Source organism: Dama dama, chromosome 9 (assembly GCF_033118175.1).
Source record: "Dama dama isolate Ldn47 chromosome 9, ASM3311817v1, whole genome shotgun sequence".
NCBI lineage: Eukaryota > Metazoa > Chordata > Mammalia > Artiodactyla > Cervidae > Dama > Dama dama.
Window position 1 is genome coordinate 72,280,935 of NC_083689.1, and position 23,723 is coordinate 72,304,657.

The 23,723-nt window shown below is 39.2% G+C and overlaps 1 protein-coding gene across 5 annotated transcripts in view; it reads right to left on the reverse strand.

The window, feature by feature from the left end:
• Positions 1–23,723, reverse strand: part of EBF1 (EBF transcription factor 1) — a 410,418-nt gene that overhangs the window by 71,449 nt on the left and 315,246 nt on the right. For all 5 annotated transcript variants that reach the window (XM_061151851.1, XM_061151850.1, XM_061151849.1 and 2 more), the window contains one exon: positions 13,684–13,810. In XM_061151851.1, coding sequence (XP_061007834.1) covers positions 13,684–13,810 — 127 coding nt within the window. The remainder of the gene's footprint in view (positions 1–13,683; positions 13,811–23,723) is intronic.

Consider the following 23,723-nt stretch of genomic DNA (forward strand, 5'->3'; position numbering starts at 1 on the left):
CTTCTACGAAATGGGCAGGTTGGTTCAGGATATCTCCGAGGGCCTTTCTGGTTCTAAAATTCAGACTTACGAGTCTGCTTTTCTCAAATCCTGTTCTGATAAGATCCACTGCTAAGTGAGCACTAACTGGATGCAAGTGCTGTGCCAAGGGTGTCACATGCATTATCTAACTGGATCCTTACAGCAACCATATGAGATAGTATCATTCCCCACTTTAAAGATGAGAAAACAATCTAAGACTGTATCAATAATAAGAAATAATTCAGATCATATCAACTGGTGGTAAGTGGTATGAATAAAATAAAACTGCTATGTATAATAAATGTGCAATACTGGAGAGGCAGCCTGAGACTCTAGAGGCCTCCATCTAATTACTGAATCATATCCGCAGAAAACTAAAAAATAAAGTATTTAAAGTCCATTCTTAGATGTAAAAATATGAAATACCAAAATGTCTAACCAGTTACTTAGGGTGAAAAAGATCCAGTACCAGACCCATCACTAGGTAACCTAGATGACTTTAAATAAATCACTGTACATCTCTCTACACCACAGTTTTCATACGTGAAAATGGGGCTAAAAATACTTGCCCTTTCTACCTTACAAAAGAGAATTAAACGGGAAAGGCTTGGTCAACCAAACAGACCACACTTAGGTAAATTTACTTAATTACATAGACATAAGATAAAAAGGAACAAAATTGGGCCATTTGTAGAACCATGGAGGGACCTAAAGACTGTCATACAAAGTAAGTCAGAAAGAGAAAAACAAATCTTGTGTACTAACACATATATGGGTGGAATCTAGAAAAGTGGTATAGATGATCTTATTTGCAAAACAAAAATATGACAAAGACATAGGGAACAAATGTATGAACACCAGGGGAGGAAGAGGGGGAGAAACTGGGAGATTGGGATTAACAATACATGTGCTAATGAAACTATGTATAAAATAGATAAGAACATACTGCATAGCACAGGGAACTCAACTCAAAGTTCTTTGATGACTTAAATAAGAAGGAAATATAAAGAAGTGGGAATATATGTATACATATGGGCTTCCCTGGTGGCTCAGTTGGTAAAGAATCTGCCTACAATGCAGGAAACCCAGGTTGAAGATCCCCTGGAGAAGGGCATGGCAACCCACTCCAGTATTCCTGTCCTAAGAAGTCCATGGACAGAGGAGCCTGGTGGGCTATATAGTCCATGGAGTCGCAAAGAGTCAGACATGACTGAGCAACTAACACACACACACATATGTATACATACAGCTGATTCACTTTTCTATACAGTAGAAACTAACACAACACTGCAAAATAACTATACTCCAATAAAAATTAATCTAAAAAAGAAAGACAAAGATGAGACACAGAGGCCCAATAGTCAAGCTTGTTCTTTGGTCCCTAACATATAACTTTCTGACAAGTCACAAAAATTTTTTAGCTTTGATGCCAATAATTTTATTAAGCAAAATCACCAAGTCTTTAGATGATCCTCCTACATCGTCTGAGCTAATCGGTGCACATGTTCCATTTTCTAGTCTTGAACAAACTGGAGAAGAACAAGATATACAGCCTGCTCAGAACAGATTTTTTAGGGATGCTTTCCTCCACCCAAACCTCCCAATAAACTCAAATAATCAGCTTGGTCTCAGTGAATATTTAACAAGTCAGTTAACACCAAAAGGAAACTGTATCTGTAGCATGATTGGGAGGACCTTATTCTGTGCAGATATTTAATGCGTATATATTCTTGGCACTAAAGTGAAAGAGAAATTCACTCAGTCATATCCGACTCTTTGCGACCCGCGTGCTGCGATTCATGGGGTCACAAAGAGTCGGAAACGACTGAGCGACTGAACTGAACTGAACTGAACTATATAGTCCATGGAATTCTCTAGGCCAGAATACTGGAGTGGGCAGCCTTGTCCTTCTCCAGGGGATCTTCTCAACCCAGGTATCAGACCCAGGTCTCCCACATTGCAGGTGGATTCTTTACCAGCTGAGCCGTGGGAGTTGAGACCTCCTGACGCTAACCACCGAGGCTGATCCCAGGTAGCACTGTCCAGCCAGTCAGGCATCCCCCTGTGATACACAGAAGGGAGTTACAGTTGATACTAACAGGAAAAGATGAACAACTACATTAGGAGGCCAAAGAGCCATGGGTTCAAGGGCCAGCCTGCTCTTTTGATGTTATTCCTGCCCATGATATAGGGAGTCCCAGCTTCTGTCTACTCCCTCTCCGTTGAGAGGTTTAGCAGAAATTCACCAATCTGACATTAATGGTATGATTTGCACTTTAAGTGCCCTGAATAATATAAGATCCATTTAAGATCCAGTCTATTCAAATAAAAAATGCTATGTGGTATAGTATTCAGTTCACTCCAAGAATCACATTCTCCAGGCAAGAATACTAGAGTGAGTTGCCATTCTCTTCTCCAGGGGATCTTCCCAACCCAGGGATCAAACCCAGGTCTCCCTCATTGCAGATGGATTCTTTACCATCTCAGCCACCAGGGAAGCCCCTCATAGTATTCAGTTCACACCAAGGATCACATATACCAAATGACCCACCAATAGAAAAGATGGATCAGTATGCTGACATAAATGGACAAAATACTCTTCTTTTAAAAAGCTCCCTTGTTATATACTTGAATAATTTTAAAGTCTCTCTTAAGACAAAGTGGCTTCCAATTATGTTATTTTTAAAACTAAATACTATTTGGGGCAGGAAGCAACTATAATCCATGATGGTTTGGTAATGCTTAAGAGGTCGCCTGAAGAGGATAGTAGAAACAAGGAAGATTAGAAAACTTACATAAATGCAGCAATTTTCTCAGATAGCAATGTAGCAATGGTCTCTCACCATTATAAATGTTCCTCAAAACAAGACTTTCAAAGACCAGTTTTAAGAACATTGCTGAAGTGGTTATGTTTGGAGACTTAAATATAGAAAATGGTTAGTTATGGCTTTGATAAAATTTCCAGAGAAAGCATCAGGTCCAGACTGAAACAGAAGATCTCAAACAGCTGAAATAGAAGAGAATATAGTGGGACTAAAAATGGCTCTGATTTTGCTAATAATAAAACAAACTGATGTTAAAGATGACTGTAATGAGTTTGAATAGAAGTATAAACCCTAAAGGTGGAAAAAGTTATATTTGTAAATGTTGTCAATTATGTATGGGATTTTAAATCTGTATACTTAACTAAATTAATGTGCAAAATACTATAAATAGACTCACTGGCATCTATAAATACATATGTTTGGCTTACTTGGTCCTAAAATATAGAAAACTTTTTAGGAAAATGACAGAATACCTTATATTCAAAATCATCCTCTTGTTCCCACAAATGCGGTGCTAAAAGTTCCCTCAAAGAAAAGATGTGACTATCCAACAAGAGGGGAACAATTAGGTAAATTATGATGTGGCCACAAATAGACTATTACATACCCACTAAGATGCATTTAGGAAGAGATTAAGCTAATAGAGGAAATGTTTACTCTCCAATTCAAATTATAAAGGAGGATACAAAACTATATAAACATACTGCGATTAACTCTGACAGAAATACATAAGAGTTCCCAAAATAATCTCAGAAGACTAAAAAACAATAACAGAGGGATGGGTTAATGGATCTCTCCATACTTTTCGTGTTTTTAAAATTTTCCCTCCTATATGAATATGCATGATGTTCCTCATGACATGATTTGTTTAAAATATGCAAGGCTGTAGTTCCTCCTCGACCTCCTAGAAATACCCCTACTCTCCCATCGCCAACAATCTAATCTTTTTGAAATCACATAATTCAAAAACGGAGTAAGTGAAAGTAACACCACAGGGGATTTACTGCTTCCCAGGCTCTGGTATCCTTTGACTGGGGTCCAAATCCTGGCTCCTCCATGTATTAACTACATCACCTAGGGGAAGGCACTTCACCTTTCTAAGTGTTTTTATCTAAAGAGAGGTGGCCTTACACAGATTCTCAGAGGAAAAAATGTTTTACATTCCAGTAATGCAATCAGGAAGAAGATGAACAGAGAGGATACAGTAACAATAAAAAAAAAAAGGTGTGAAATAGGAGAGAACAACAGTAGAGAAGTCCAGAAAGGCTGTTGGAAGCCCACATAGTAGAGAGAGGAAAGAAAAGAGGAGTTCAAAACTCTAGTAGGTAACACTGCTATCCTGGGGAAGAAGGTCGGAGAGGGAGCTGCATTGCCCCACCTATTGTTATAATTTTGGAATTCAGAGATGTTAAGTGTTTCAGATGAGTTCTCGTTTTTACCTGTGGGAAGCACAGTGCCGCTTCACATAGTGGGGGACATTTTACAGACTGGACTTCACTGGTGGTTCAGGTTGAGAACAAACAGCTATGGAGGAGAGGGTGCTAGTCCAAACCTCTGAGACTTGGGTCCTCTGACACTTGAGGCCTTCAGAGCTACTTATGCACAGTCAGTTGGGGTAGCTGATAAACCCCAACCAATAAGGATGCCAAGAACCACATGGGTATAAGACCAATGACCTTGTGCTGTAGGCTTTTCAGGAACAAAAGGAGATGAGAATCCAGATTCAATGTACCTATGCTTCAACAAGAAGGTGAAGATACAACTCGTGATGAGATTTTAAAGTGTGAAATGATCATGAGAGATTAAAAATTATTTTAAATTTATAAAGCTCTGAAGTTTATGATATGTAGTTAAGTGAAAGGCCAAATGAGTATTATGTAAGGAATCACCCTATTTTGGTAATGATTCAGATATCTGCATAGGAAAAAGATAAGACATATCCCATTAAAAAATAATATTAACAGCTAACATGTGTTATTTATGTATAAAGAGCTGGGATAAATGTTGAACTTTTAATACTGTTTTAATTATTTTCTATTGGTGCTTACTGAATTGTCTGAAATCAGCATGGGCAACTTTGCAATAAAGAAAGAAAAATTTTAATGCTCCAGTGGGCGCCACACCACTTAGTTAATGGACAGAAAGACAAACATCCATACCATTATAACGGTGGACACATGAAACAGAAAATACTTTGCCATCAAACATTTGGAATAAATGTTAGGAAAGGAGAAAAAGAAAGAACTTCATTTTCATTTCCCTCCCACCCACTGCCCTCAGGATATTAGAGAAAGTTTCAAGGTACACAGTTTAAGTACCGAAGGGTTAATTTATCATGATGCTGGGTTAAAAAACAAAAAACAACAGCCTTGAAAACTTCCAAATAGTTTATTGGCTTTGAAAACCAAATCATGTTCAATCATACTAAATAGATTAGAGGTTCAAGGCTTTATAGTATTGCATTACGTTGGCATGAATGCATATAAAGCTCAGTCCCTACCTTTATTGTTAATAGCTTTCTAATCCCTGACTAGAAATTTATAGTTTAGAAATGGCAACACATCTTAAAGATTAAAGCCATGTGACAAATAGTTCATGTCCCTTAATAACCAAATCACATGCCTTAGATTGGGGAAGCTTATCTGCCTTTTCCTTCTATACGGTTTCATTGGTAGGAACTAGTTTATATCCCTATTACATGAATGATGAATGGGGCCGTTGGTTATGGTCTGTTATTTGCTTGGCTGTAGTCAATATGTTTTCTTTGGACAGGGATTTCTGTGATTTATCTCTCTCCTGGCCTTATCACTTATTAACTTTGGGTAGACAGGAAAAAGCCAAGGTTGTATATAAGGCCTAGTGGCCATTTAGACCTCTAATGTCAGTGAAAATATCCCTTTTAATGATCCTGTTACACTAGCTACTCAAGTCCTGATTACACTCCACTCCAAATAGGAAATAAAGGTCGTATTTCTTGGAAAGTATGTACATAAAATATGCAAAATAATATGCTTCCTTCAGACTAGCTTTATTCTTTGCAGAAACGGCTTTCATTTTACAGATGTCACAGAAGTACAATGGGTATTTTCAGTGATTCTTGTTGCTCTTGTCCCCATATGGCACCAACGGTGTTTAAGTTTACAGATGCCACTGAGTTGAGGACCACCAGTCACATCAATGTATGTCAGATCAGGAGCGATCGTATTTTGTGAAAAAATTCCCTTTGGCAGAGGAGAAGAGGCTTGGAGCTTAGCCTTTGGATCACAAAAGCAAAAAAGAATAAACATTCTCTCCGCCTTGAATTCTTTTCTTTGTGTGTAAATGGCTCATTTGGAGTAATATTTGAGACATGTGGACAGGAGCAGCCTGTTAATTTTTCTTTCTTCTTGGGTCTTTTCCAATTAGGACACAGCTAAGGCAAAACTGCTCGTCAAATGTTCATTACACAGCTCTCCTTCAGCTGAGTCCTAAGTGAAAACAATCTGATATAAAAGAAAACACATTCTTGCCTTCCTTTCCCCCATTCTTACTGAATTTTCTTAGACCCATCTTTATAACAATTAACACATGTGTAGAATACCACCCTTTACAAAGCATTTTCATGCCCATTCTTTTACTGATACCCACAAGACCCTTGGGGCGCCCAGAGGAGGAATAACCCCACTATCTATTCACTGAGAGGAATCCAAAAATCGGCCTGTGCCCTTCATCCCCTTCACCTCCATATCCAACCCATCCCCAGGTCCTGTCCACTTTTCCTCTTAAATATCTTTTGAATCCTCTCACTATATTCCACCTCTACCCATTACTACCCAAATTAAAGACATCAAATGTCTTTCCCAGACTACTGCAAAGGCCTCCTTACAGGTCTTACTTGTAGCATCCATTTTGGTTTCCTATGCTCCAGCCAGCCAGAGTTTTTCTGCTTCTGTTTTCTTTCAAAATAAAAGTCGGGTTATGCCCACCTATCCACTTTAAGGACTGCCCATTGCTCTTGGGATGACAGACAACTAAATTCCTCCCCACGGCTACAAGGCTTCACAGGCTTGTCTCCGCCCGCTGCTCCAGTCTTTTCTCTTGCCATTCTTTTCCTCTCTCTTGATTTTTCAGCCTCAGTGGAATTTTTACAGCCTTCCAAGATGTCACATTTCCTCTCACTCAGAGCCCTTTTACATGTTCCTCTCTTCTGGAACACTCAGTTTCTTTTGCCAAACGCACCCAACCCAATCCTTCATGAACTGCCAGGTTAACTCTTAATCACCCTTTAAATCTCAATTCATGCATCTTTATCTGACAGAAAATATCTCTGACTGACTGACTGGGGATCCTTTGTTATATTCTTGCTTGAAACTCTGTACTTGTTTTTCTGGACACTCAGTAGGTTTGAAATTGTAAACTTGTGAATATCCATGTTCCCTCTTAAACTACAAGATCCATGAGAACATGGTTTTTCTCAACACAGTTTTAGAACACTGCCTAGAATAGAACAGACAATCCACAAATACTTGTGAGATGAGTGAATGGAGTAACAAAAGAAAGTCATAAAATCAGACAACCTAGATCTTTTGATTCTGACTCTAATACCTAGAAAGAAACCATTTCCTTAATCAGATGAAAGCTGGCATATATGCAATACTAAATAAAATGTGCTCTCACAACCAGTTCTTAATAGTTTGAAGAGAAACGTACCCATTATCTGCTTCTCTCCTTTTGTGTTTGCTTTTAGGGAACACTCATACTGTACCAGGAAAGCATCACATACATTGACCTATTGACTTCTTAGATGCAGTTAATGTTAAAATATCTCATTTTACAGATAAAAAATTAGTACTATGTAATATAGATCCAACTCTACTTTTTTTTCTTTAACAAAAAATCCAACGACTATGCTCTTTACATGTAAGTTCACATTAAAGGAGATAGATTCTTAATTAACAGCTCTTATTTACATTCCCTGCCATCCAGAGCACAAAAATCAATGAGGACCCATTGATTGTGTGCAATATGTCACTCAATTACTACAGAACATCTATCGTAAGTAAGATACTGAGTCAAGGTGCTTACAGTGGGCAAAACAAGATAATTTCAGGGAAGGTTCGCTGCCTGTGGACTTTTGGAGATGTGCCTATATAAGAACAGAAGAGAGTGAAGGTATAAGGAAGTGAATGATGAATGAGCCATGTAAGCACATGCAACAAAAGAGCTCCAAGGACAGCGACTCTTCCAGCTAATCAGGATAAACCATAGGAAACATCAAAGTCACCTAGTCAACTGGCCCATTTTACAATAAAAACATTGAAGTCTGGAGCACGTCAGCAACTTGTCCCATGTCTCATAGCCAGTTAGCAGGGCTGGGACTAGAACACAGACCTCCCTGATCTCATGCTCTGGCCACTTGCTACAGTGGCCAGAGGACACTTCAGAGGGGAATCAAGTTTGAACTGGATCTAGGAAAATCACCATATTCAAAGTTGCTAGCCATGAAGTAAGCTTGAAGCACAGTGGGGAGACTGGGACTAGAAGGGCCCAGAAAGCACTGGACCCAGGGCACAGTGAAATGTGAACGGCAAGCCCAGGGGTTTGGGCTATATCTTACATAGAGGGAGCAAATAAGAAAAGTTTCTCTGCACAGAAATGATAGGAAACTGATTTTCTAGAAGTTTAATCTGGCAATGAATTAGTGTAAGAGGAGGCAGAAAAAGAGGAGATTCACTTGGTGGAAACTCTCTACTTTTCCCCTAAGCCTGATAACTTTGTTTATCCCCAGGATGGCAGCCTTCATTTGTGCAGGTTTCCAAGAACTAAAAAACAGAGCTTTCTGCCTGAAACCTCTTGAAAGGGGAGTTAAAACTGATTATAACCTAATACCTTTGAAGGGGGCTGGTGATAGATGGTACCCATGTTACCATGGCCTCCAGAAGATGGAGGCCTTAGGGATGGAAATAAGAGAACAAGTGTGCTGTTCCTGAAAAATCAACACCTGAGAACTTAATAAATCTGGGATGCTTTATTAAATGTTTATTATTTGAGGCCATTTCTAAGAAAATACTTGTTTAATCAAAATAGTATGAATAATCAAAATAATATGAATCACATTCATAAATCTTTTTCTTGATACCATATCTATACTGTGCTGTCTTTATTTGCGGTTGATTAGTATCACTTATTTCTCTAATTTACTGATGACTACAGGTTTATTACTAAAATTCCAAAGGACATTTCATAGACCTCTAGAACATGATGGAGAAGATAAACAACATGTAAAATATTTACACCATATTGGGGACAGCAATGAATGAATGAATGAATGAATGAATAATGATCATCACTTATTAACGGAAACTACTAATATCTGGCTAAGTGCTCATGCTAGCTCACCTTAAGTGCTTTATACACATTTCCCTGCTACTAAGAACAACCCCAGCAAGTTATTTTTCCTTGTAATAATGTAAACATGAGGTAACTGTGGTTTAGAGCCATCACACTACATACCCAAAATAATCTCTCTGGTAAGAGGCAGAGCTGAGATTTCAATCTATACCCATCAACTCTTAAACCCAAGGACTTAATCACCATGCTGCATCATCTCCTTGGAAGTGAGAAAGACTAGGGGGGAGGAATGAAAAGAGTGAGAAGGGAAAAAAGAAGAAGAGTGGGGATAGAGAGAGAACACAGAGGAATGGGGAGAGAAAAAAAAGAAAACTGGAAAGATATGGTACATGTCATCAAGTTTCATGGAATATATTCAGGCAACACGACCCCTTCTACATGCAAAGTAATTCTGGGCATATGGTACAAACAGGAAGCATTTCCAGGAAGAATATTTACGTCAAAGTAAAGTCTGAGACTAACAAGAATTTTGTTTAATCCTTCCACAGGAGCAGGAAGCTTGGTGGAAAATGTTAAGAACAGGAGAACTCAGCAGCAGAAAGGATTAGAGATGTGACCCAACCAAACCAAATCTGAGCTGTTAGAAGAGCACTCTTTGGGGCTTTCACCAGCTTTTGGGCAACAGGCAGTATATGGTTCTTGGTACACACCTAAGCTGGTCTAGCATCCTGGTGGCCCATTGTTCCAGTCATATTTTTCCCCAAAGACACCACCCACTCCAACTGGGACGAAGTTTAAAAGTACATTTGGATTTGGGCATTTTTTTATGAAGAAAAACCAACTCAAAGAGCTTTGAAGAAGCAGCTAAAGCCTCCTGAGAGTCTTTTATCAACACCCAAGGTTACTTCAACTTAGCAGGAGAGAATTCTACAAGTTAAAGATGGAACAGCAAAGAAGCTACTGAGAAGAACAAAGATACCGGGGAGTCCCCCTCCAAGGCAGTGGAGGTTTATGGGGATTGACTTCCCACTGGACTGACGGACCAGACACAGGATTAGGGAGGGCTTTGAAAAAAGTCCTGTCCTCAGAAAGGGATTTTGTTTCCTCCTATGAGAAAACATGATTTAAAATTTAAAGTCAGCCTTGCTGTGCATTTACATGAGAATAACTGGCCACAATAAATCAGATCAGGGACGTGATATCGAGCTCTTTTGTTCCAATCAAGTTGGGATTCACTCTGCTCCCTCACTCTGATTGAGCAGACACCAGAGAGGGCACAGCTGGCAGCTGAGAATCCGCACGTGTCCCTGGTCTGAAGCACCAAAGATGGAGAGCTGCACTCCTGGCCCTACAAGTGGAGCCAGCTTGCAGGCAATCTGTGTTTAGTCAAATTCTTTCCTCCCACCCCCAGAAGTCTGCTTTTATTTGCATAGATTAGGCCAGGCTGTTCCTGTCTCGGTTGTGTGGGGGGTTTTTCTTTTTCATTGATTATGGATTTTTAGAGCCTTGCACATAACGCACGCGCAAATCCTCTCACACGCACTCAAAAGCAGTACGTTTGGGATGTTGTTTTTCAGTCCCAGGACAATTTTTTTTTTTTAAAGGAAAAATTCCAAGTGGTATTCTCCTAAGAAACAGTGTTGGCTCACCCTATCCAGAAAACCAAGCCTCGCATCTTGAAATGCCATAGATGTTAAAGAAAATGAAGTGTGAGCTTCTGTGGCAGGGGATGGAAGGGGAGGGCTGCAGGTTTCCAATGAGCTGAGTGGTTGTTCGGATACAAAGAACAGAGAGAATTTATGACCCATCTCGATGCCTTTGCTAGAGAATGGTGACAAGCAGAGAGGTAAACTGAGCAAACCACCAAGGTCTGGCAGCACCAGCCATGAATGTGTGACCCCTGGCAGGGGCATTTAACGATAATGATCAAGAGTCTTCGGTGTGGTTCACCAATTAACAGAGACTCTCTTTTGTTAGAAGTGATGTAGTCACAGTGACTGTGAACAGCCAGCTATATCAATGGGGAAGTTTTTGTACCGGTTTCTTCGAAAATTTTATTTTTCCGAAGCAGAGAGTGGTGAGTCTCTCTCTTAGAATACTTAAAAAACTAAGTCTTCCTATCTATGGCCCACAGTTTGAGGCAGGATCAGCAAAAGCATTTTTTCATACTTTAAATTTCCCGCATACTTACACATGTGCAAGCACACCCAGGACTTCTCTCTCTTATCCTTAACTACTTTGTGAGACTTGCAGATCGGCCGCTTTTATCTTTGATCTTAATTCCCCTGTCTGATACAGGTTTTCCAAGATGTGATTTCTTAAATTGATGGCAATTTTTTTAATGGTTAAAAAAAAAAAATCCCAATAATGATGGGTCCCCTAGCTATTTTCTTTTGAGAACTTAAGTAATTTAATAAGGATGATTTTTTTTTTTAACTTTTATGGCCAGGTGGCTCAAGGGGATATTTTGTTGAGCACTGATTAAAAATAATTTCTTCTAAATGAGACCTGACCACAGAATGGAACCATTAATGGGCAGAGACGCTGTCACCAAAGCGGAATCACGCTTGATTGCCTCTCGTTCCTCCCACCACACGAGCGTTTTCTTCTTCTTCTTCTCCTTTTCTTGTTCTTAATGGCAGAGTAAATAAGCAGCCAGCGAGGCCTAAATGTTTTCGACCAAAAACAGAGTCCAAACTCCTCAGAGAAAACATTTGGCCTCTGTGGTTTTGTAATATGTTCCAGAACACCGAGTTCAGTGAAGAACATTGTGAAAAACTCCCATCCATCGGAATGATGGTGGGGAATGTTACAGTATCAGAAGTTTCAATTGGTCCTTTTCCTGCAGGCCCATAATGAGGCTTGTAAAAAAAAAAAAAAAAAAAAAGCGCTATGTGGAAGTTCTCATGGGAAAAATGAATGGCAAGAAATCCTAGCTTTAAAAGAAACAGCTAATCTGCTAGTTTGATTGTTCTTCAAAACTTATGCTGAACCAATGAGCCTAATTAAAAACACTTGGCCTACTTCTATAAAGCATCATAGCTTTCTCTATGCTTCGTTTGTATACACCACAAAACTCCAGATAGACTATTATTTTTTCAAGTGCTTGCTAACAAAGTGCTGACTTTGTTGGGATGGCTGAGCTAATTTCTTGAACTCAGTGTGAAACCTTAGCTAAACAAAATTGTGGTAATTTTCCTTAATTTGTAAAAGTGATTGGAGTGCAAATAAAATTTTCCTCTTGGGTCAATCCTATAATTTTCAATTAACTAAAACTAATCGTCAGGCAGGCACCAAACCTGCATTTTGTTTAAAGGACTGGGAGGCATTTCCAAGGGTCAGGATGCATTAGCTGTTTTTATAATTTTGAGAGAGAGGATTGAGGGGGGAGAGCGAGTCACTGAGAAGCATGGTCGGTTTTGTTCCTCCTATTAAAATGCAACAGGAAAGATGCTTTGAGATAAAATGTCACAGTAAAATAAAATTTGTCCATTTAATTGTATGGTTATAATTAGGATGTGTTGACACAGTTGTCCCTTCATGCTTTGGAGTCTCTTTGTGTGAAAGCAACTTACACTCTGTACTTAATCTGGCTTTGTGGTCCTTTATTGATTAAAGAAGCAAACATGGGGCCAATTTCTGGAGGCGCCAACCCAGCAATGACTGCTACATAGCAGAGGACCTAGACGGTCCCCATAGCCAGTGTGGTCCTTGGACCAGGATCATCAGCCTCTCCTTGTGAGCTTGTTAGAAATGCAGAGTTTCAGATCCCACCCAGAGCTACTGAATCAGAATCTGGATTGCAACAAAGATCCCTGGATGTTTGTTTTACACGTAACACTCTGAGGATCTCTTGACTACACACTAGGCACTTAGATTATGCACTTGATATGATTCCACAGAGAACCTGCCTGGTTCTCTCCAGGTGACTTGAGGAAATTCACCTTCACCCTAGAACCCTACCTTCTTAATGCAAGATAGATCCATGTGCCAAGGCAGGTCCATGTGTTTGGGGTGGCAGGAGGCAGTCATGGGGAACAAAATGAAGTTTAAAGGGAAAGAAAGCACCAACCCAGAATTAAATATGAAAATCACCAAAAGTCTTTAAATGGCCGTGCCCAGGCTAGAAGAAAGTTGTATTGTGCACTCAAGCACATTCCTACTCCATAAAGCAAGCAAACCCCCACATGATGGCTTAACATCCCGAGACTCTTAGGACTGTCTAGCACTCCTCCTTGCTCATGCCACTGCATTAGGTATCTAACCCACAATTTCAACAGATCCTGTCATTCAACAAGGACACCTAGATGAAATCTTATCTAATAATAATGGTAATAATAATAGTAGTAGTAGTAGCAACTCATTTCATCATAAATGAGGTGAAACAGAGAAAATGGGTCTTAAGAAGACATAGATTTTAGAATAAAATAACACTTATACATACAAGATTGAGTCAAAGACCCACAAGGTCAAAACCGCTCTGTCCACCATCTGCAGTAGTTCTTACCTGTGTAAATGAATCTGCCAGGTGTCCCTTTGCAGAACTGTTTGGATTTGTAGGACAAGGTGACCTCTACAACACCAGGGATATGCCGAGGAGGAGTCTGCACACGGATGGCATGAGGAGTAATCAACTAGTGGGAGACATTTGGGGGGAAAAAAAACATTGTCATTGCAATATGTAAAGGACTCATTTCACAGCTTTCTTATCAGTTGTCAATAAACATAGCCTTCAAACAAATAATTAACCTGTCCATGTTTAAATACAGTCATGATGGAACCTGTATAAAAGACACTGACAACAATATTTACAAGTGCTCTGAGAACAGTCATAACAACTTTATCTGAGTTTTCCTACATGGCAGGCACTCTGCTTCCTGGTTTAAAAAGTGAACCTGGTCTAATGAAATGATTTATCTACTACAGGATATCCTTTGGAAAAATCTCTTGTTTTGAGGCAGACACCCAAATCAGCACTGAGCTCTGCCACACCTTTCCAGAAGCTAGTGGGCCTGGTGTTTGAACTGAGCCCTTCAACATGTACAAAACACCGAGGGAGGAAATCCATGGTCAAGGTGCTCCGATGAGCTGCAGAGCCATGTAGGAAATGCCCTGAAGACCATTTGGTACATTAACTACCAGAGGAGCTATCAAAGAGCTTTAAAGGAGAAACCCAAGAAGCTCTCTCCCTGGAACAGCTGAGGGGTCTGGCAAGACTAAGGACTGTCCATAAAAGGGAGCTGGAAGCTGGGGAGGGGCTGGAGGATGATCAGTGGTCCATTATGCAATTACGTGCACAAGGAGAAAGTTCATTTCTGAACCCTGTTGGCAATCAGAGCACACTGCAAAACAGAATTTGCTTTTTAGTACTCTTATCATTGTTTATATAACTAAAATGTTATTAATGGCCATAAAACTGGCATTATCTGCTTCTTTGAAAACTCCAGCCCTGGTAGCTGACCTCTGATGGCGCTGGACTCTATGTGCTCTCTTCTCTGGCATGCGCAACTGCCCGTTCCTTGACTGCTTTCAGAGTCGTTTAGCTCAGGGCAGCAGTACTGAGTCAGTATGTAATGGTGATCATTTGTACTAACTCATGTTTGTGCTGTTCTTATAACTTAGAAAGGGCTTTTGTGTCAATATGCAACTTTAAATATTTTGTCCAGAGGATCACAGACGACTTCATGAGACTCAAGGTGACAGCACAAATGCCAGCCCCTGAGTCCTACCTAGGTAAACAGTCCCAGCACAAAGTCCTGGCAAAAGAATGTAAGAAAGTTGCTCCTGCTAAAATCCACAAGTGATTTCTATCAAATGCTCTTTATTGAAACATAAAGGTCATCTGCGCAGAAATCACTTTAACTTAGTAATTAGAAATGCCTATCCTCTCCCATAGAATGTGTGCGCCCTTATTTGCTGGAAATACACAAAAGATTCTTCAGGAATACCATACTTATGTGGAACCACTGGAGACTGAGCCCTCAATGGCTACGTTTTTTTGGATGGCTAAGGGTTTACCCGTAAAAGCACAAAAAATATTTATTTAAAAGATTTTGACCTTTTCATTCTGAAATTCTTCCAAAATGAATTATATGTTTCCTAAAATAAGCAAAGTATATATAATTTAATTTAGCCCTAATAAATCAAGATTTTCATTTGAAATACCCCTTGTTATATCTTAGTTCTATTTATCTTAGATCGATGTATCTTCTAGAATATAGAAAAGGCCTAAGTGACCATGAGGTATGAGGGGCTATTATCCCCTGCAGTAAATGGCCCTGGATACTTATGAGTTTTAAATTATTTCTACTTTGTTCATTTTCTTTGTCTTTTTTCCTCCAAGTGTCCTTTGCATCTTCTGTACTTCTCTTCTAATCTTTAAGGACCGAAAACAGGAAATCTAGTTTACTATCGTATGGAGAATAAGAGAAGGAAGGAAGCTCTGAAGAGCAGTAAAAGATGATCTTCCAAAATCAAGTGTGTGTTTAATTTCAACTGATCGGACAGTGTTCTTGCAATGTTGGGATTAACACTAGTTGGGTACCAGGATAGGAGGTTACCCACTATGTCATCGAAGGTTTTACTTGAAAGCACTGATTTGGTCAGATCAGTTGTATGTATTCTTAACTACTTTTTTCAGATATGAAAACAGAATCATAAATTGTTAAATTGCTTGCACAAAATCACCCTCGTAAGAGTAAATAAGAGCAAAAGTGAACCTGATACAGTTCAAAAAATGGCAGGGAGTAATTCTTCCTATCTAATCATAGAGAAGAAATTGTTCATATTTATATCTTTAAACCTTTTAAAGCTAGCATCAAACTCAAATTTTTTAGATCCAACACTACATGTATATGTGTTGTTTTTAAATTCACATGCTATTCATTTTTCATTTTATACCTGGTCCCTGGTTGTGCCTTTGATGGTGGAAGTTGCCATATAGTTATATTCCAAATAAGTTGCATGCTTCTATTCTAAAAGTTACTTGGACTGTAAAGTAACATTAAGTCACAATAAAATTTAGAAGAACTTTCAGATAGTTAGAGAATATTTCACCCACCCTCCCTTTTCTCAGGGGAAATACATTTTAAAAGATGGAAAGATATCAGTAAATAGAAAATGGAGACATCTTTTTAAGTATAAGGACCTATGAGTTGATACACTACGGAACAAAATTGATTTAGAAAATTTATAAAATTTACAAATTGATTAGATATGACTGCAAAGAAACTACTTAGGAGAGTAGGGGGTTGGCATAAAGGAAATTGAAACATTTTCGTTTACAATTTCATTTTCCATTTTAATCAATCACTCTAACTAAAGCAGAGATTCACTCTTGAAATAACTGTCCTTTGAAAATAAGGTAGAATATGAATCATCATTAGAGAATGAACTTGATGTTTTCCTTGCTGTAGATGTTAGTCTGGGAACAGGCTCTCACACTGACACATGATATTGATGGCATTCAGAAGGAAAAAATTGTATCTAACCACTATCAATTAGATAGAGGAGAGGTTTATTTATTTACAAGAGGAGAGCTGTATTTATTCACAAGAGGAGAGGTTTATTTATTAATCACTCAAAGAGTTACAAATTTATTGCAGGAAGGAATGCTAGTAATCACTTAAAACTAATAATCTCATTTTAATAGCTAAAGATACAAAGTCCAAAAAAGTCTAGGGGCTTCAAAAGTTGACCCAACATCTTAGGAAAAAGATAGGGTCTAGATTTGGAAGTCTAGTACCCAAAACCCACCCCAAACCCCTTCCCCATCTCAGGATAAATTTCTCACATTGTTCTAATCGGGCTGAACTAAAGGCAGCCCCTCTAAGTTACAGAAGGAAGAAGAGATCTAGTATAAGTCTAAATTTTTCAAACTTTCATCACTGGAATACCACTTCCTAAGTTTCGCCATATCTATAAACAACCCATACCCATACAATTATGTACTTAAAATCTTTAATTGGTTAACTTTTTGCTTTGTTGTTGTTCAGTCGCTCAGCTGTGTCCAAGTCTTTGTGAACTTTTTGTTTCAAATAACTTATTTTAAAAGGACACTATATTACTATTGCAACTGGTTGTGGTAATCTTAAAGTTAATATGATGTTGTTAAATTCTAGTTAGATAACCTTGACAACCTGAATGGGTTTACTGAAAAGGGAGTTGAGCTAGTGTTAGAATACAGACTTGTTTGCTCCAACTGAGACTTTCTCCCTTAACATAAATCAGAAGGATTAAAGGAGAAATAAAAGGGGAATCACTTTCTCACAATGATTCAGTTCTATTTAATGTCTGTGTCAAATCCAAAATGGTCTCCTGTACAACAAGGGGTACATGCCCCACGCTTTGGGAAATTCTGTTCTAAGTGATTCGAGAACAGATTCACTCTCTTGGCTTAGCTTCCTTAAAGCACAAAACGAACAATTTGAGTTAAAAATAAACATACTTCTGAAACCCTGTAGCATCTGATACTACTTTCTTCCTTCTTGGAAGTCTACACTTTCTTCACTTCTACGACACTAATTATAAAACCTAAGCCTCAGAGAGTGTCTAATGGTTTACCAAAGCACTTTCACATTCACTATCTTATTAAAGCCCATCCTTATGGGATATGTATTCCAGATGAGCAAAAATTGACAGTCAGGCAAGTTAACTAATATTATTTGGAAAGAGCAGGAAGAAAATCAACCTCTTATGCCTGTAAATAAGTGTTTTCCAGAGTTCCTCTCTTATTCATTGATTCCTGATCTCTTCCTGTTCCAACTATTTCCTTCTGCCAACTTGTTAATTGTAGACATTTCACAAGTCTTGTTCTAGATTTTCTTTCTCTTTCATTTGCCTAACAATTCTTGAGTTTACTCACTGGCTCAACCATGTTAGCTAAACTGACTTCCAAGTCTACGCCTGCGGCTTTGATCTCTTTGGCCAAACACCACATTTTTATCAGCAACAGAGTAACAGAATTTCCCTGTATGTATCTTACTGCCACTTCAATCTCAACAGGATGCAAGATCATTTATCATCTTACTACGTTTAACTATACCTTCCTGATCCTGTGTTCCCTCTCTCAGCTAAGAGAACACTACCCTTTGAACTACCCAAAAGAGAAACCTTGGGATTATCTTTTTTTCTCCCTTCAAATTTTCTTTTAGTCATGTTGACTCTACCTTCTACTGAATTTCACTGGCTCCCTGCCTTCCTCCTTTATCCTGGTTCAGGCTGTCACCATTTCTTACTCAGACGATTGCAATATTATAAATGCCTTCTAAAATGGCCTTTCTCTACTTCTACTTTATCAACCAGAATAGTCCTCTTCAAACCAACCTCATTATGCCATGCCCTGACTCAAACCCTCACCTGCTCCTTCATGTATGGTATGTAATCCAGACTCCTTAGCATGGTAGCCAGGTGCTCCAAGGTTTGAGAGCTGACTGCCCTTGTGAGTCATCCTTCCTACTCTGCCCTTCCACACTCTGGAGAGAAGGCCATGTGGATATATGAAAATAGCCTAACATCTTTGCCTTATTCGTGCCGTTCCTTGCCTAAACATTCCCCTACTGCTATTCCTCTTGTTCCTTAATATCCTGAAGAGATGTTCTCTCTTCCAGTAAGTTTCACCTGATCCTATGAATCACAGTTACTCACACCTTTGTAAAAATTTATATAATTATGGAATGCATACTCGAGAACTTAGCATCCTATTTTACCTTGTGCTATAAAGATTTTCTTACATATCTTTTTCTCAGACAATCCTTGAGGTCAGCAACAGGGTGTAATTCACGTCCATACCCTCTAAAGTATTTAACTTAATGCCTCATATACAGGATATTTCCAAAATATTTCTGACATAAATTCTTGTATAAATTAGGCCAGAATTCTACTAGATGTTTGACTGCATTAAGCTAAGTAATAAGAGTCCACCCTATCCATAATATAGGATCTCCTATCTTTTCTCCTTGGAAGAAAAGCTATGACAAACCTAGACGGCATATTAAAAAGCAGAGACAATACTTTGCTGGCAAAGGTCCGTATAGTCAAAGCTATGGTTTTTCTAGTAGTCATGCATGGATGTGAGAATTGGACCTTAATAAAGAAGGCTGAATACCAAAGAACTGATGCTTTTGAGCTATGGTGTTGGAGAAGACTCTTCAGAGTCCCTTGGACAGCAAAGAGATCAAACCAGTCAATCCTAAAGGAAATCAGTCCTGAATATTCATTAGAAGGACTGATGCTGAAGCTCCAATACTTTAGCCACCTGATGCGAAGAGCTGACTCATTCGAAAAGACTGATGCTGGGAAAGAGAGAAGGCACAAGGAGAAGGGGATGACACATGACGAGATGACTGGATGGCAGCACCAACTCAATGGACATGAGTGAGCAAGCTCCAGGAGATGAAGGACAGGGAAGCCTGGTGTGCTGTAGTCAGTGGGGTTGCAAACAGTTGCAAACACGACCGAGTGGCTGAACGACAACTATTCATAAGAGCCCACCATTCTTAACCCGATAATATTTAACCCTCGTCCCCTAACTTGCTCTTAAAATTATCTAGCTGGCCTAGCACTCAGATCCCTGCATGAGACCACTGCTCAGCTATCATCTAAGAGGTAAAAAAGATGTCTAAAGGTCTGTGACTCACACCAGTGAGAATGGATAAGGTGAAAGAAAGAAAAATATTTAAGCAATACAAAAAAGTGGGCCACAAAAGATCCTCTCTCCAATAGCAGCATTTATCTCTAGACTGATGATGCTAATGAGATACAACTTCTCTCTCCCCATTCTTCCTCATGTGTGTGTGCACATGTGTATTTGTGTGTGAGTATCCAGGTGCTTGCACAGGAAATAATAGCCATATAAACAATTTTGGAATAAATAAATTCACATATTTATAGGTATTAATTATGAGAAAAATATTACTAAAATCAAAAGTAGAATACTAGCAGTTTGTGCAGTATGTATTGCATGTGACTTAAATGAGAATTAGATATATATTTGCATGGAAGAAAGGCTAAAAGGAAAATCATCAGGGTCAAGAAAAGTTACAAGATGGTAAAGTTACAGTTTACTATATTTTCTTCTGCATACTTCCCTGAATTCTCAAGCTTCTTGACCACAAGGATGCATTAATATCAGAATTAGAAGAAATCATTTTTAAGTGTGATATTACAATGAAAGAAACACACATAGTTTCTGCAAAGCCCCAGTAGAGGCTGCTGGCATACCAAGGACCCACCAGGAAACAGTAATTATACTCTCTCTGAGCTACCTATATGAGCATCTTCTCTTCGTATCAGAGCACAGGAGCAGAAGAGTCCTGAGTGGTCGCCAGGTGAGGCATGCTTCTGGGTACAAAGTGAAGCTTCTGGGGCCATGAGAGACAAGACACAGACATGGAGGTGGTGGGTGGGGCCTGTCCTTGATCAAAGTGGGAAACAGAAGAGAGGAACGCCTCTGTCCGTGGATGCACAGAGCATCATGGAAATGCACACAGGTGGAAGCAAAACCCCCAAGAGGCAGTCTGCAAAGTCTGGGAGTCTAGACGAGGGACACGGGAGAGGATAATTCTCCATGCAGTTTTTATATAAGTCTCAAAAGTATGACCCACATGGTGGGTGAATGAGAGTACCCAGTATTTCAGAATATTAATGGAGGCATGTTGGAGAATTCCGGGGGAAAGGGGCAAGTCTTGGGAATCACTGTCTTCTCTGAGAGCCGGGAGCACTTACTATCTGCACCCCTCTGTGTGCTAAGTGCGTGCTTGCCGAGTCCCTTCAGTCGTGTCTGACTCTGCACAGCCCCATGGGCGGTAGCCCGCCAGGCTCTTCTGTCCATGGGATTCTCCAGCCAAGAAGACTGGAGTGGATTGCCATGCCCTTCTCCAAGGGAACCTTACCGACCTAGGGATTAAACCCGTGTCTCATTATGTCTCCTGAACTGGCAGGCAGGTTCTTTACCACTAGTGCCACCTGGGAAGCCCCTTATCCCTCTAGCTTACATTAAATGGATGGTGATAATGACCTTGATGGTGACTTTAGCAGCAATGACTTTTCATTGTCTTCTAACTATGTGCCAAGCTATCTGAGAAGCTAACTATGTGAGCAGCTCTTTCAGTGATTTCTGCTCTGTCGTATTACGGGCAAGCATGGGTATTAGCTGGTTCATATGTATGAAAAATGAATTTCAGCAAAGTTAAGAAAAATGATCAAGGAACTGATATGAAGCATCAAGTCTGCCTGTCTGGTGACCACCATTGTACAACTGTCCCTCCCTACTGCTATTTATTGTTTTTCTATAGTTCCTCGTACTTGTACTTTTCATCCTACCTCCACTCTTGACAGGATGGTATGGGTCCCCAGTCTCTCCTACATCTAAAAAAAGTTCTGGGAACATAGTAGGTCCTCAAAATACCCTTTCTCATTGGTGAGAAGCTGGCTGGGAATTATTTCCCACCAAAACAAAAAAGCAATTCCAAGATAAGCCTTCATGCATGTTTTTCAACCAGTGGAACTATAAGAAATAAATGCAATTTGAAGTTCCAAGCCACAAGACAAAAAAATAACTGGGATTACTAGAAAGCACACCAGTGATTTTTCCTTATTATGCTTTGGACTTAATATTTTAGCCTTAATCATTTTCAACACTAAAAAGTTAAAAGGAAGAAAAAAAAAAACAAAACCCTCCAAAACAAGCAAAGCCTTAAAGAGAGGGGGTAAAAGGAAGGAAAGGTTTCTTCTCTAGAAAAATAATTAACAGTGATGACTAGAAAAAGCCTAAAGTAGGCACTGATAGAGTAGTTTTTAGGTATCACCCGTCCAAGAGTCTGGGTTCTAAGGGACACTGGCCCATTCATCCACTGTCACGCTCTGTGCCTCAGTTTACCATCTTGTCCTGCATGTGCTCTGTTCTGTTGGAGTACTGATAATGATGTTAAATATGCTTTGTGTTGGGTAGAGCTTCTGCAGGGACCCTAAAGCACTTTCCAGATTAATTTTTTAATTTATATATTAATAATTCTCACAGCATTCTCCCTCCTCCTCAGTTAGGGTAATAATATCTATCTCTTTTGAGACAGGCAGGGGGTATTGAGTGATGGACATAAAACAGACACTTAAATAAGGAAACTATAACATAAAAGCATAATTAAAGCTTCCAAACCAAATCGACTAAGGATTTTTAAAGAGACACCACAGTGTTGGTGACCATACAAACAAACTTATTGTCCTTCCACTCTGGGGTGTTCATTTTCCTGTAGTTAAACATGGTGTTTAAAAAAACATTGTTTTCTGGAATTCTTAAAGAAAGTTGAAATATGATCAGCATGTATGCTTGGGGACTGTGCTGGCTGAACCTACATATTTTATCTCTATTTCCCCGAAGTGGATACAACATAAATCAAGGGATGCCAGTCCTTCTCCCAAGTTCCTCAGTGTATTCTGGTTTGTTCCCTAATCAGGGTTCCTTGGGTTTCGTAAGACAGATTTTTTTCATTCCCAAGAATTGCCTGTCTCAAAGGCAGTATACGATTTCTCAGGGAACGTGAGAGAAAGCCCATGGAAGCATTTACTGTTTCACAAACATTCTGGTTTCCTTTTGTCCCTTCAAGAAAATAACTAAACCAATGTTTAGCAAAATACGTTGGGTCACATGAATTCCCAAAGATAAACTTTATGTATGAATGTCAGAGGAGACTTTGGAAACTAAAGTCTCAGAAACTGAGTTAAATAGGGGATTTAAAATCTAGATTTTGAACAGTCAGCAGTATCTCCTAACGCTGTCTAAAATTTCTCTCATATCGGTATCGACATAGACATAGATACATAGAGAAGAGATAGAGATCTCTTTTCTAACTGACTGTATCTCCCAATGAGACTACAAGCCCCATAGGATACGAACTTGGTCCTTCTTGTTTTCACTACTCTGTTTCCAGTTTTAAGAGTGTCTGGGAAACTAGCAGACATTCAATAAATACTTGCTGAAGATTGAATGAGTAAATACCGTGACACTATTAACTGCCACTAATAATTAGGGTAAAGATTCAATAACATCCCTTATGCATCTGCCAAAAAGATATCATCAATACTACTCCATTCAAAAAAACTTTTTCTACTGAAGAAAAAAAAAATGTTAACTTTGCTCCCACAGACTTCCTGGCAGCCTCATTAAACATTCACAAAAATATACTGCTCAATTCTTCTGACCAAGAAACTAACCAGGTCCCTAAATCAATGCAGTTAATTGTACAAAACAAAACAGCAATAAGATCATCTTTCAAAATAACAGATCGAGGAGAAAAAGGCTAAAATAAATACATTATACTTGAACTACCTTTGGTTTTTGTGGGTTGATTGATTTATTTATTTTTCGGTAATTTATTTTTTAAATAAACTTTCTCCAGCTCTCTTCCCAGGATGTAAATCTTGTGCCAACTGGGCCCCATTAAAGACTGGATCCTGTCCTGACCATCTGGGAGCTGGAAAAGCGCTGGTGAGTTTCTGAGGTCCAGAGTATTCCAGACAGAGCGGACTGGACACCAGCAATGCCAGCCCCTG